Source organism: Amphiura filiformis, chromosome 8 (genome assembly GCF_039555335.1).
Source record: "Amphiura filiformis chromosome 8, Afil_fr2py, whole genome shotgun sequence".
Taxonomy (NCBI): domain Eukaryota; kingdom Metazoa; phylum Echinodermata; class Ophiuroidea; order Amphilepidida; family Amphiuridae; genus Amphiura; species Amphiura filiformis.
The window spans coordinates 60,848,240-60,864,331 of NC_092635.1; the positions used below are offsets into that span (position 1 = coordinate 60,848,240).

Below are 16,092 nucleotides of genomic sequence, written 5' to 3' on the forward strand. Positions count from 1 at the left end.
GACGGGGAAAATACGTTTTTTGTTTACGATTGATTGCATGATTAGGGATGGGCAATATTGAACAGATTGATTCCTCCGATGCCTATCTTCGCCATACATCTTTGCAATTCGCAAGTGTTCGATGCATCGTACTATGGTGTACCGCCCAACACTAATTCTTGCATGCTTTTCGGCCTTTTCCGGTCAATGCATGATTCCATGAATGAATAAAAGTTGTACGAAAACATCTCATTATTTTTGCTTGATTTGGGAGCTGTCATGGCTTTTCGTCCAGCTGGTGACGAGTTTGAAGATGACTGGGATGATGATGAGCTTTATCTTTTGGATGATCCAGTGCCCGGCGAAAAGCCGGCACAAAAAAAGGTTGGTTAAGCTTACCATCAGTCACCGTATGATCACAGAGACGAGAGTTTCCGAATTCAACAACTTTGAATGTGGGTGGATGGGACTGGGAGCTATGATGATAGATAGTTTTTATTTTAAGCACATTCCTTCAACGGTCTTCACATTACTTCAATCGAACAATCCCAGACTGGAACAAGCTACCCGGGCCGGGAAGTCACCGGGGGGCACTCACATGTTAAGGTGGTACGGGTATGTGCGGCGCCTATAATTTGTAGTGATGTCACCCAGAAATTAAATATTAGTGCTAGACATATCAAGTTACCCCTCATTTTGAAGCTTATGATGTTGCGGACATAATGAAGTAACAGGATTTTAAAATGCTAATAGCGCTAATTAAATATTCAAAGTTTCTGTCGAATGAAGTATTTTACTAATTTTATAAAAATTAAAAGTCAAATTGTATTTGTTTAGCTAAGTTTGTTTAATGTTTACATGAAATAACCCTAAATAAAGATCTTTAAGGTATTAATCTTGATGAATAGAATATGCTAATTAATTGCTAATTAAGCGAATTCACTATATATGCAATTTTTGTACTGGGAAATTCCTTTATTTGTTCGTTATTTCATGATTTTAAAAATAATTATCTAGTCTTCTAGAAGAAGAAAACTATTTATTTAATGTAATTATAAAATTAATAAATGATTTAAAATTGAAATATTTAATTAATACTATCTTTATCTTATAATTAGCATACAACAAGGTGTGTTTAAGTTCATAGGCTATGTCTACACTATACTTTTCCCATAGAGCACTGTGTAAAATCTGTAAAAAGCCTTCAAAATGCTCTCAACCTGCCCACATTATCCCTACTTGCGGCAAAATGCGTAATGCCCTAGCCCCATGTGTTTGATATCATTGCAAAGAGGACCTTCCAATATGTCTAAAAATCACAATCATCAAAGATCATCAGGGGGGTTAAGCTTAAAACATGGCTCACAAAGTCAAAAATAAGTAAAAATTACACTAAAAATGGCACAATTCCAAGCCATTTGGCTAATTTTAAAGCTTTTTCACCATTTTTTTGTCATTTTGGGGAATATATTGCTTACGATAACGTTTCTAGATTATTTCCGATGCTTTACCCCCACAATGCAATGCGAGACCCGGAAATGTGCACAGGTCGCCATTTGTGGTAATTTCAACCAGTGTTCGATTTACCTGGATTAGCGTAGCAAAATGCTACTCACAATTTTGGAATTGCTACTCAAATCTAAAAGTGAGTAGCAGTTTTTGCTACCCAAAAAAAATACACGAAAATCGATCACTGGCCAGTCTGCATTTGTCTACAAACTTGCAAGAAGGGAGAAAAAAGATGATAGATACAGTTACATGTATGTCAGGAATTCCCCTGAAAGTAGGAATGTTTTGGCGATAGTAAAAGGTATACAAAAAAATCCACAAAATATGGTGAAAATAATTGCTACTCACAATTTTGGATTTGCTACTCAAATCTGAAAGTGAGTAGCAGTTTTTGCTACACAAAAAAATAGATGAAAATCGAACACTGATTTCAACAATCACGATTTTCAAACCACTAAATTCACAATTTATTTATGGAACTTTTCCAAGCTTTTATTCAAAATTTGAATTAATATTTAGTTAAAATATACTTTTAACTACACTAGCATTAAATTCTAGCAAAATATTTCAAGTATTAATGGAACTAGGGCAATTCTCCGAGAGCAAGTTTTTACATGTTACAGAATAGCAGCACCGATTTATGTGTGCTGGGTGACATCGCTATAGTTTGGCCCTAATTTCAGTTCTTCAAGCCCCTATTTTGCCCGAAAATCAGTTCTTAGTTCCCAAAGTTCGGCGCTCCATGCCGCACAACCCTACCAAAATTTAAGTTGAGTGCCCCCCCCCCGGGGAAGTCACAGCAGCAACTACATTAGACATTTTAAAACAAAAACTGAACAATTGTTATAAGTTCTCAAGTTAAGTCCCTTAAAAGGGCATTTCGTGATCCACAGCCTCATCCCCCCAATTTTCTCAAAAGAAGTTGAGATTTTTACATCACTGGAAACCTCTGGCTACATAATGTTTATGTACAAAATATTTCTTGCAGATTAATTCGTTTAGCAAAGATGTCGTGAAATTTGAATTTCGTTCTGGTGCACTAGAACGAAATTTAAATACAATGCATTGTCTATGGAGCAGTGTAATACACATAATCATGCATAACTCATGAACGCAAAATCGGAATCAACTGAAATTTTGGGAATAGGTTTTTTCGTGGATATCTAATGAAAATGACATAAATAGAGGATGCTAGGATCACGAAATACTCCTTTTAAGCGCCAAGTCAATATAATCTAATGAAGTTGGCGAAATGTGGACAATTTGTCTACCCTACCGACGACAACCGAAACTGAAACGGTGTACATCTGCTATCTCTCTCTCTCTCTCTCTCTGATTATTGCGTTTAGAACAATCTTTGACTAGATGTAACTTTGCTACGGAAAGTGCTATGACAAAAAGGTTTTCAGTGTTGGCTTTCTTTACTCAAGGGCTTTAATTTGATATATAAAATGATGCAGTTTGATGGCAAATTTGAATTCACCTGGCATACCTAATGTGATGATGAAGGCATTGAAGCTGGTGATTCAGTCAGCATGATCAGAACCACACTCATCTCATATCATGCACTTCCTTGTTTACGCTAACTATAATAAACAGTGCCAAATCTTGAATATTGAGTGGGAATGAGCATTTTCACAACAGTATGGGTATGTTTTGCAGGACATCTTGCTAAATATGTGAAATTTCATTCTTTTGAGTACTACCGTACCTTACTTACCAGGCTTTGTGTGCTCCCCTTCATAGGAAAACAATTTGCCAGTTTTCAATCCTTTGGGAGGTGTCAAGTCAGCCAGCAAAACTATATTGTAATAACCAAAGAAGTAGTATAGTTTGGCAAGATTTCAAAGATCTAGATCAGACATAGACTGTAAGGTACTAATTTCGAGGAGCATAACAAACACCAAATTGGTGTCATAACAAACACCAAATTGGTGTCGATGACCTGACATGCATGCATTCTTTTGTCGAGAGTTGACATGGTTTTTCAATTTGTGCCGAGTGTCCTTGGCAGACTTGACTATGCTTCAGTGGTCATGAAAGGATTCAATAGATAACCTCTGCCCCACTAATCCCCAGCTATTGTCTGAAATTGCACCTCGGAAGATATATTATAACAACTCAGTCCCTCAAATGATAGTCATATATAACGACCAAAAGATAAATGACTGACTATCATTGAGGACTGAGTTCCGCAGTCTAGATCTAGATATGATTTTAAAGATTCTGTTCTTTCACAATACCATATTGCAGAAGGTATCATCAAGACCACAAGTGCGGGGTAATCTGCATGAAGCAGGACAAGCCAGGAGACCTGCAGAGCAACCAGCAAAGCGACGAGACCACAATGGTGCGCCACTATCTCCAGACGATTTCAGAGTAGCTGTGTGTAGGGGAAACCTGGCTGAAGTACAAACTTTTTTGGATCGGGGTATGGATTTAGAATTGGCATTTGATTTGATAACTTCAAGTATAGCTTACCGGTACCAAAAGGATGGTGCCTGTATATTGTTTACCGTTCTTGTAACAAACAAGAATTACTCAATTTTTGTCACTGCATGCGTTAACGAAGTCCCAACTTATGGCCACATTTTATTAACAAGCACAGTTCACTTAGGAGCTGCACTCAGCTGTGCAGTGTGCACAGACGCTATTCTATATCAATTCACGATGTTATGAATCCTGATTATTACAAGCTGATCATACATCATATTGTTCTAGTTCATTCTTGGGTTGGGAACTATTTTGTTCATAGTGTGTGTATTGTGTAAATCCTGGGTGACTATACTCACTAGTACCCGTTAGTCAGCTTTTAAGAATTTTCTACATTTAAGGTGGTACTACACCCCCCTGATAAATTTTGTGACTAATTTTGCATTATTCTCAAAAAAAGAACTGCACACTGGTAGCAAAGGTTATGTATATTATAGGGGCAAGGATTCCAATTACTTCACTGAAATTTCAGTGATTCAAGTGGTTCATTATATATTATAAGAAATGAGGTACATTCTGGCGGTTTCTCTTTTCTTATCATAAATAATGTACCGCTTCTGTTGAGTCACTGAAATTCCCCTGTAACTGGATGCCTTGCCCTATAATATACATAACTTTTGTTACCAGTGTGTTATTATTTTTGAGAAAATGCAAAAATATTTATCAAGGGTGTAGTACTAACTTTTGTTAAAATACCACTTTAAAAAGTGGTATTTTTAGGAATTTAGTGAGGACCCCTGGTTTTCATTGTCACACGATTATCATCATTATCGTTGTAGTCATGAAAAACACAAGAATGTTTTGCACAGTTAAACACACCATCTTAATATTTCTTGCCATTTGCCATTTTTGTCTGCAGGTCTTCAAGTGGACTGTGATTTACAGGCAGGTTGGACAGCCCTTATGTATGCAGCTTCCAAAGGCCATACTGACATTGTCAAATTTCTGCTAGATAAGGGAGCTGATCCAAATTTTAACAGAGCATCATGTAAGTATACAGTTATCAGGATTGGTAGAAATAGAATACCGTAAACGTTCGCCTAATGGCGCCCCTGGGCTCCATTGCCTTGGATAAATTTCATGTACAAATAGAGAACTTCCTCCTCTAAAAAAATCCTAACAAGAATTAAGGGAACGTGCCCTTATTTGCTGGTGGGATTTTTATGGGAGGGCACTTATAGTTTGTGTCTAAAATTCCAGTTATGTCAAGGGAGGCCATAGCGCCATTAGGCGAACATTTACGGTATAATTAGTTACTAAAGTTTTTATTTTTTGATTCAAGTAAGAGGCATTTGAGCACTAGAAGCAATATCAGAAATATTCTTGAAGAGGCTCATTAGGTTTGTACAAACTCATCAATTTCATCTTGTCAAACTAATTCTGTTTTACTGACCTGACAGTTTCGACCATCTTGGGCGATGGCTATCTTCAGAGTGTTGTTATCAATCCAACTTCTGTACACCAACAGAGAGTACACCAGTGCCTAGAAGTGGATTGTATGTGACTAAGATAAAGTGCCCCCTCTTCTCTGTTCATTAGTGTTCGGTGCTCTCTTCCTTATCCAGATTACTTCTGTGAAACGGTGGGCTCCCGAATTAACATTCCTTCTTGAGAACTTGCATCTTTTCCAATTGATATCATCATTTTGTTGAACAGCATGGTCCACAGTCGCCAATTTGGATTGTTCACTGACCAATTGTTTTCTTGTTTGGCGAGTAAAGGTGCCTTTACTATGCACCTTTACTATGAGCTACTTTATCAGTTTCTTTGTTGTGCTCTTTCGATCTTGTTTCAAAGCGACGCCCAGTTTCGCCTTCATAAGTACTTATATGTCTTTTGCATTTCTACTAAATAGATATGTACACTCCACTAATAGCTGCCTGCAGTAGGAATCATGAAGAGTCTACTGCATCCTGTGTGGCATTACTACTGGAAAGAGGAGCTAATCCTAACGCTCATGAAAGGTAGGTAGGCTTCTTCAAGTATTGGGCTATTCCAGTTGAAATCCATACACCCTCTATGGAAGACATGACCGTAATCTTCCACACAGGGAGTGTGTATTTCAAATGAGGTTATCTGAAGGGGTGACTCCATTTGAAATAAACACCCTCTGTGTGGGAGATTAAGGTCATGTCTTCGATGGTACACATGGGCTCCTTTACCTTACATTAAATTTCACATGCAAATAGAGAGCTCCCTCCTCTGAAAATCCCAACAAGAATTAAGGTCCGTACTGGTGGGATTTTTGTGGAGAGTACTTTTAGTTTGTCCTGAAAATTCCAGGTATGTCAAGGGAGCCCATATGCGCTGTTAGACGAATCTTTTTTGGGTATATCACTTCCTAACAGTGATGTCAATGCCGCACCTTTCTGAATGACACTGCTCAGAAAACCATGCCGCTGCTTGTCTAAAATTGGGCTGCTTTTGCAAGTATCTGGCCTATTTGACATATTTTCCTTTTAATTTAGAAAAATTATAAAGGTTTAGAGCTTCTGAAGCTCCAATTTGCAATAACAATGGGTTTTGTGATGACCATTTATTGACCAACCAGTAACTTCCTATTAAGTACCTGAAGTAATTTACGTTCTAAATTGGGGTAAAACCATCCAAATTTCAGGTATTGGATGCTATTTAAGCATTTAAAAAATTGGCCTGCTCAGGGCTGTTTGAGTTAGCAAGATTTCAACAAAAGTGGACCCTATAAGGATTTGGTTAAATAAACAATACATATGTTTTTTTCATTGGTTGGCTCCAGACGTGAGTGGTGGGTTCCACCACCCGCTGTAGCTACATCCATGCAGCTACTTAAGACCAATCAACACAGTCGGGTGCGCCAATTCGCCTTACTTTGGCACTGAAATCTGCATCATTATTCTTTTCCTCATCACAGGAGTCACATGACACCGTTGATGTTTGCAGCTAAGAATGGTCACCAGACAGTCACAGACCAGTTGATTCAATGCGGGGCTGATGTCAACAAAGAAGACAACAGAGGGTGGACAGTAAGTATTTAAGCTTAACTCGAAGCTTAGGTTTCGATTTTTTTTAATAAAAAATTTCACAATTATACATTTTCATGACCATAATTTGGAATCAACATGAAAGATGCATTTAAATGAGTACAAGCCTAGTATTGGTTCAGTGGCTCTTGAGATAGCTTGTGATATTTTGAGAAAATATCTCAGAACTGGGACTTTTCGTGTTGACCCCTAAGGCTAGCACACACAGCATTATAAATCTGCATAGGTGAAGACTCACTGTGTGACAGAGCATGGTCCACATGTGCAACATGGCTGTACATGGCACATTACAAAAAAATACTGTGCATGCAAAATGTCAACCTGTCCTATACGATTGCTAGACTAATTCCAATCACTCGGCAATCAGCCGTCTACACTTCGCATGTACTGTGTATGCTTCGTAGTGACGACTGATTATCTTACAGCCAATATCATGACGGACTTCTGAAAACTATTCAATGTGACTTTGGTTGTGCGCCAGAAGGCGACTGACTAGCGGCGCCCGTGTACTGCGTTGCTGTACCGCTACCGCTGTGACAAGATCGCGCTCTGAACTTCTAAAACAACAAACTCGGTCAAAAGGTCAATTTGGACACAACTCAAGATGCTCTATGCCACAGGAATCCTGTTGCAAAATCCGTCACTTTTTTTCCACGTAGTTTTCTCAGTCGTCAATCCAGACGGTTGACGACTGAGGGCAGCAGTCTATACGATTGCATATATACACATAGCATGAGTCAAATAACTTAATTATGAGACCATCTCTAACAGAATCATTGGCTATGTTACTTGAAATAAATAGATTGAATCTAATCTGGTTTAGGATCATTTATGTGAACTGCTTTCAAACTAAACAGAGGTACAATCAAAATGATTGGTACAGTTCAAGTAGTCAACATTTGTAAGAAACTATTCTTATTAAGAAAGGATCAACACGCATCATTCAGATAAAATTGATGTGAATTGAGATGAAAACTAACTTGAACTTGCCTCTTGACCATGATAAGATTATACATTGGATGGTGAGTAAAAGCTTCATATTTATTCAAAAGAAATCTTTTAATATTCTCATATCAAATGGTACCCAAGCTAATGGTAACTATAGTAAGAATTCCAATTGTATGAACACAGCTTTCAACAGCTGCACTGATACAACCGCGATCGAATATCGCATATTTCAAACTACAACGCGAAAGCACAACCTTGGGATACAATGCTAACCAATCACGAATGTGTTGGCATGATTCACTACCGCGTTACTCACGCACAGCCGCACAAGCTGGTGTACATCGCGCAGTGTATGAAAAAAATCATCACGCTATTGAAAGCTGTGTTGAGATTGATTTCAAGGAGATGCTTATTATATACTGCAGTATGAAAATTAATAATTTAATAATGTTATTTGAGGTGTCAAGTGATGGTATGTCTAAATGTAAGCTTTCTAAGAGCTACTAAGTTAACATTGTTCATTTATTGCTTGTTGCAGGCATTACACTTTGCTGCTGAGCTAGGTGATTTCAAGCTTGTTAAGACTTTGATTGAAGCTGGTTCAGATACATCCAGAAGGTGTGCAGAGGGAACTCCTGCAGATATTGCCAATAGTCAAGGCCATGATATGGTAAGTAAGGCAAATACATGTTGTGATGCTGGTTTCAGATTTTCATGCCAATCTGATGCGGCTTTTTATGTCACTTCGCTATTCGGTCAGCAACAACAGCGATGATTAGTACAAATTTTATGGCAAATTATTAAAAATTGATATTTTTAGGTCTTTTTGGGGAAAATGTATATCTTCAATACGAAAGGTCATTATTTTCAAATGATGGGGGGCTTTTCCTCCCAGCAACATACACTTTAAGTTTTTATATTAAGATATATTATATTTTTAGATGTATAAAGTTTACTTTGAGGACTGTTAAATATAAAAAATACCAATTTTTAATAATTTGCCATAAAATTTGTATTATATCATGAATTAAAAAAAAAAAAAAATTATTTGACATCAGAAGGCCATTCCTTGTATTCAGAATGTAATTTGGTGTGTCTGATGTGCGCTCAGGTCCCACCAAAATACTGTGCAAACATTGCTATCCGATCCCTTAAGAGATGACAGCAATGCTGAAAACCACTTTTATAATTCAATACCAAATCAAATACCGTAAAACCTTGTCTACAAGCATATATGTGATCTGATCATGCAAAATCATTCGGAACCCGGAAATATTAAATTTTCAGTTTCTTATAGGATAGTAAAATGCATTTACAAAGCTGCATTTTGCAGAAAACTCCGTTGAAATTGAACAACCAGTTCCAAAGATAAGAGCAATTAAAGAGTTTCCAAAACAACAGAAAACATTTAATTCCTTTGTTTGGATATATCTCAAAAATCAATATTTCCGAGTTCCGACTGATTTTGCTTGATCGCATCACATATAGTGTTTTTGATGAAAGCTTAATTAATACAAACAAGCATAATTATACCAATACAGTAGGTTGGTCTTACAATAATACTTGTTTGTTTGTATGCTTGGATCTGTCATTTATTTGCTCAAACTCCATAATGGCACCTGGAATAATTTAGCTTTCATCAGAAGCACTCTATATGCTTATAGACGAGGTTTTACGGTATGTGTACATAAGATATTCATCCCAGTTGTATTTCTTCAATTCATTTCCTTTATAGATTGGCAAGTTTATACAAAGTGGAGGCTGCCTTCCAGACGGTGCTTTTGCTGTAAATGGCGATGCAGATGGTGCGCAAGTGGCAGTCAAGCAACCAATCAGGTAAAATTGAACAAAATCTTACTGCATTTTTTGTAACATGTCTAGTGGGGTTGGTTGATGCAATTTGGACTATTCCATTTAAAATCCACACTCCCCCTGTGGATGATTTTGGAAATATCTGCTACAGGGGGAGTATGAACTTCAAATGGAATGAGTATATTAACCCTAACCGCCTAAGGGCTTTTTGGCTACGGGAAGGGAAAGAAGGAAAGAATAAAGAGAGAAAAGAAGGAAAGAAGTTGTTTGCTCTGGGTGGATTCGAACCCGAGACCCCTCGCATGCCAAGCACTCGGTCGGCGACACTTTGCCACTGGTCTTGGGCTTCACTGGCCAGCTAAACTGCGCCTATATATCACTTAGGGCGATTGCGTCATCACACCACGTGGGATGCATGCACGAACAGCGCATATATCAAGTAGTATTTTGTAGCATTCAGGAGGGTTAGGGTTAAGCAGCTTCATTTGAATTTCATACCCCCTCTGAGAAAGATTCAACCTGAATCTACCACAAAGGGAGGGTGAGTTTCGAATGGAGCTGCCTAATGTGTTTGTTCCATTTGAAATTCATACTCCCCCTGTGGAATATATTTCCAAAATCTTACACAGGGGGAGTGTGGGATTTAAAAGGAATAGCCCAATAACATCCTGCAGCTATATTTGAATTTCATACACCCTCTGAGAAAGATTCAACCTGAATCGTCCACAGAGGGAGGGTGAGTTTCAAATGGAACTGCGTAATGTGCTCATTCCATTTGAAATGCATACCCCCCCCATTGACAGGTATTTCCAAAATCTTCCACAGGGGGGTGTGGATTTTAAAAGGTATAGCCCAAGAACATCCTGATGCATTATTCACGGAGGAGGCTAACTTCCAAGTCACTTTGAAATAGCGATGAGCACTCAGGCCTGTGAACATGGGCATGAACCTTGACCTTACCTTTACCTTGAATGAGCTATTCCAGTTGAAATCCAGACACCCCCTGTGGAAAACATGACCATAATTTCCCACACAGGGGTTGTGAATTTCAAATGGAATCACCCAGGTAGAAAGTCCAATTTGAAATTCACACTCCCTGTGTAGGAGATTAAGGTCATGTCTTCCATAGGTGTTTATGGATTTGAACTGGATTAACCCGATATAACAACATAATTGTCTGTTTGATTTTCTACAGGACTGATGCATCACTGGCAGATGGTGCATCCTTTTCAGGTTATCGTAGATACAACGATCTGGAGATGTTCTTACATAGTCAAGAAATGCCACATCTGGTTCCTGTATTTCAGAAGCATGTCATTGACTTCTCATTGCTACAGTGTATGACCGAGTCAGATCTAGAAAAGGTAAGACAGACAGACAGATAGACAGACACACATACACTACAAGATTCTTATTGGTGCCGCCTGGACAGATACACTGTCGCCAAGGTACCTGACTGGGTCACACTGGTGCTACTGCACAGGACCCATCAGCAGTGATACTGCACTGATAGTACACTGGTACTCCCCTGGTACTCCCCTGGTACTGCAGAGTACCAGTCAAGTACCTCAGCAATGGTGTGCCTGACTGCCTGTGCAGGTGGTCCCAATAGGAATCTTGTAGTGTACTGTACATGCACACATGCATACAATTCGATACAGTTATAATGCATCAACTATATGGACAGTGAGAAATGAACAAACATGGTCAGATTTTAATTGTCATACAATGGACTCCACCGGTTTACACAGGCAACAGTGGGTGGGTCTTTTATTTGTTCAGCTTGAGTTACAAGGAGACATTTTGTCTCTGTACTACAATAATAATTATTTTTTGTAGTTATGAGGGAAGTACAAAAATATGTTCAAGCATGCATATAAACATTTATTCAACATCTTTTAACAAGAACAAATGATAATGAGACAGATTAAGAGGAATTATTAAATAACTGATACATGTGACGCAGTGACTTTCACTGACTTGGGGCTGTGACTTCTGCAATATTACAATTTGGCTGAAAAGGGAGTTATACTCAGATCAGCTCATAATCAGCGGGACTCATAACATTGTCGGGTAATTCTCGCCTATTACGAGCTGATCATGCTTTTAGCAGACTGGACCTGATTTGTCTATCCTTAAAAAAATTAATTAGCAGTCACTTGCTCTGAAACATTTGGGGCTGGGATTCTAGAAGCATGGCTAGTGGTCAGGCTTCTTAAGCCATCAGGCTTATGCAGGGTTCGAATTCAGTCAATTTTTTTGCATCGCAGTTTGTGCTATGCAAAACACATGTTTGCATAGCAGTATAGCACTTTTAGCTATGCATTTTGGAAAAGTGCATAGCAGTTGATGGAAATTGCATCGCATTTTGCGATGTGATACCATCGAATTCGATCGCTGGGCTTATGCCTAATCAGTCTATATACCAGTGCTTACAATTTCACATTGTACAACACCTAGAAAGATAAATCAATAAAATAGAACCACATTTGCTGTCTCTTACCTACCTCATACATTATTATTTGTTTCCACAAAATGTTAGTTTTCACGATCACATATCGTCACCCTGCTACAATCATTGCCTTATACTAGGTCCAGACAAGGCTAGAACGCAGGCATATCATAAAATCTGGGCCAATAGCACATCATCTAAGACCATTCAGCGATCTCAACCATGCCAAGTTGGTAATAATAAGATGATTAGGAGCGTCTAGATGTAATGAACACATTGTCTTTTGTTGCCTCTCAGATTGGTGTAGAGCAGCTAGGTTGCAGGAAGAAGATTATCCAGTCCATCCATCAACTACATGGCAAGAAATGGGAAGCCAGTAGTGTACGCACACCTAGTGGCCCAGTGTTAAGCCGTCACGAATCACTTGGAATCCTTGAGAACATCCACCTTCATGTCAAATACATCAGCAGCAGTATCAAGTATATCAGGGAGAATTGGGAAACTCATGGTACACTAGAGAACCAGGCGGAAAACTTGTCTAATCTAGACAACCTCTCTAAGGAAGCTGGGGCTGCCTTGAAGCAATCTAGACAACTATTTCTTGAACTGCATCAGATGAAGTCAAATCTTAATAAGGTATGTTGATTGGGAAACTCATGGGACACTACAGTATGTCCACCATGAAGTATGAAGTAAAGTACACAGTATATTACGCAGTTATGGTGTGCCATAATGTCAAAAGGAATTAACACCCTGCTAGCCGCACACAAATGCACAAGTGTCTTAATATGCGATGCACAATACACTTATGCAAAATGTGTGTACTTTACTTCGTACTTAAAAATGGACTTCAGGACTAATGAAGTCAGAACCACATCTAACAAAAGCTTGACCAATTTCATACAGTGACTGGCTGCACCAGTACTGTAGTTTTCACACACTGACCGGCTGCACCGGTAATGTGATATCCGACGGTGCACCCGACTAAAAATCAATTGAACCATAGGGAAGACTTGGTCTAATCTAGACAACTTCTTCAAGGAAGCTGCCTTAGAAGGTCTATAGACAGCTATTTCTTGAGCTGCATCAGATGAAATCAAATCTTAATAAGATTAATGTTATCCCAATAAAACAAATATACCGGAAAGAACATTTAATTTTGTCTCCCCCCCACCAAGAAAGCTGGCTACACCTGTGGTTATCTCAAATTGTACTTTTTACTCCCTTTTTTAAACATTTTTTACATTTTATATTGTTTCACACAGGTAACCAAATCAACTCAGATAGTAGCTGCTGATCTAATCCGAGATCCTGATGAAGCCAGGGGCCATGGAGTATTCAAATACATGGTAACACTTGGACTAGTAACAACAGTAGCACTCAGTGTATTATGGTATGGAGGACCTAATGCTATCAAAGATAGATTCATTCAATAGCATGTAACTCTTGTTATCAAAACATTTGTATGGGGGGGTGTGTGTGTGGAAGGTGTAGCATACCTCAGGGTTATCTAACCCATTGGGCTATTCCATTTAAAATCCACACTACCCCTGTGGAAGATTTTGGAAATATCTTCCACATGGGGAGTATGAATTTCAAATTGAATGAGCACATTAGCAGCTCCATTTGAAACTCACCCTCCCTCAGTGAAAGGTTCAGGTTGAATCTTTCTCAGAGGGTGTATGAAATTCAAATGGAGTTGCCAAATGTGTTTATTCCATTTGAAATTCATACTTCCCCTGTGGAAGATATTTCCAAAATCTTCCACAGGGGTAGTGTGGATTTTAAATGGAATAGCCCATTATTTATTGTTGTGTATTGACCTCTGACACAAGTAACTTCCACTTACTATAAATCCAATCAGAGTGAACAAGCTATAAAAGTGATAACAAAGGCTCTCATCACGTTTGCTCTATTCCTTTTTAAACTTTAACCATGCTTTGACTGAGGGATGTAACACCCTCAGAAAAGAACAAAAATGTGTTGTGATGGTTTTCATGCTATTATGGGTTTAGGCATGTGGTAAAACAAATCATAAATAGCCCCATGGGTTTGCAATACACAAGTAATTTGAGGTGCAGTTTGAGAGTGCAATGTGAAATCCCATAGCTAGAAACACTCCAAAAATTGATCTCAAATTTGGTCCAGATTTGGTGCAGTGACTTTACGTTGCAAAAGTCGGGTTTGGGTTGTATATCACAGTGTGATCATGGTAGCATTCTATACAGGCCAAATTTCTGCAACAATTCCAACAAATTCCCATGTATTTTGTTTTCTGGGTAACAGACATTTCCCTTCGTAGCAAGACGAGGGCTCAAGGCAAGAGTATCTTAACTCCAAAATTGCCATTTTGAGAAAAACCTGGACAAAACCACATCATCGTAACTCCGTGGAGATAATATTTTGTGGAGCTGAGTGCAGAAGACCCCTGGCAAAGCCAATGCAAACTCTATGGAACTCCACTGGAGTAGTTAAGATGTTGTTGCTCTGAACACAGACCCTGATCTGACGCATTTGGTGAAGCATGATTTTCAATTTTGTACTGTTTGAATATGTACCATGGTGGAGTTAAGATTTTGTGGCTGACAAATGGACAGTGTTGCTAGCTACATCTTCATACCAAAATCTCATTTTGCCAAAATTGGAGTTAAGATATTGTAGTGCTGATGGATCCTCTACTTTTGTAGGCATGTGTGTAATTAAACAATATGACTGTGTTTTTGTGCAAAATCTGAATGCAACGCCTCATTCAAACTCTAGATCCCATTGAAGGGTATCTTGTTATCTTTGTGCGGTACAGGGTTCATCCATACATACCTTGATCATCAACTTGCCTGTTGAGAGAGCTGGCACTCCACTATGAATACAGTGAACATTTACAGGACTATCTTTGCTATTTTGAAGCTTACATATTTTTAGAATACCCCCAGCTTCTTTAAGACATACAGGCCTACTATTAGTAACAATTGTTGTAATAATGTCCTTTTGTAGTATAAAAGTTTGTTAAAAACCAGTTTATTTTTGTAGTCAGTTGACATAATGCCGATTTGTGTATGGTACTTAGGATTGATTGGCAAAGACTCTTAACACAGGCTTTCTGTAGCCATGAATTCTCAGAATTGCTTGTTATTACCTTGTTATACTTGTTAGTGACGACTGAAAAACATAGCTTTTAAAAAGGAAATATTTGTGTGTGACTTTTGTTCTCATTCCCCGAGCAGGGAATGAGACCCACAGAATTAATTTTGTGCAGCCTTAGTTGTACAATGTAGGCCTAGAGTTGAAAGTAGGATAAGATGCTCTTAAGGGATCTGGAATGAGTGTTTCGCAGTATTTTTTGTGGGACATGAGAGCACATCAGACATATCGAATTGCATTCTGAATAATGAAGAATGTCTTTCTGATATCAAATAATTTTCATTTTTGAAATTCAATATATAATACAAATTTTATGACAAATTATGAAAATTTGATATTTTTCACATTTTGATATAACAGTCCTCAAGTAAATTTTATAAATCTAATGATATATTCTTAAAGTGTATGTAGCTGAGAGGAAAAGCCGACGATCAATTGAAAATTTTGACCTTTCATATTGAAGATATGGATTTTTTTTCCTAAAAGACCTAATTTTTTTGGTGTTTTGGGGAAAAAAATCCATATCTGTGCCATAAAATGTGTATTACATTGCGAATTTCAAAAAATCTAAATTATTTGATATCAGAAGGACATTCTTCGTATTCAGAATGCAATTCAATATGTCTGATGTGCTCTAATGTTCCACAATAAATACTGTCTAAACGTTCATACCCCATCCCTTAAGAAACCTAAAAGATACATTTATAGATTTGTTATATTTCTATGATTTGTTTTGTTTTT

General features: G+C 38.0%; 1 protein-coding gene across 2 annotated transcripts; it reads left to right on the forward strand.

The window, feature by feature from the left end:
• The first annotated feature begins 114 nt into the window (after window positions 1-114).
• On the forward strand, window positions 115-15,553 carry LOC140159318 (ankyrin repeat, SAM and basic leucine zipper domain-containing protein 1-like). Of its 2 annotated transcripts, none has more exons than XM_072182753.1 (10): window positions 115-363; window positions 3,745-3,919; window positions 4,841-4,969; window positions 5,837-5,945; window positions 6,872-6,983; window positions 8,488-8,619; window positions 9,685-9,785; window positions 10,957-11,125; window positions 12,511-12,849; window positions 13,479-15,553. In XM_072182753.1, exons 1-10 carry the CDS (start codon window positions 259-261, stop codon window positions 13,647-13,649), a joined length of 1,542 nt encoding a protein of 513 aa, XP_072038854.1. In that variant the 5' UTR covers window positions 115-258; the 3' UTR covers window positions 13,650-15,553. The 2 variants fall into 2 exon arrangements, with proteins under 2 accessions (XP_072038854.1, XP_072038853.1); XM_072182752.1 differs by having other exon boundaries at window positions 119-363; window positions 3,742-3,919.
• The last annotated feature ends 539 nt before the right edge of the window (window positions 15,554-16,092 follow it).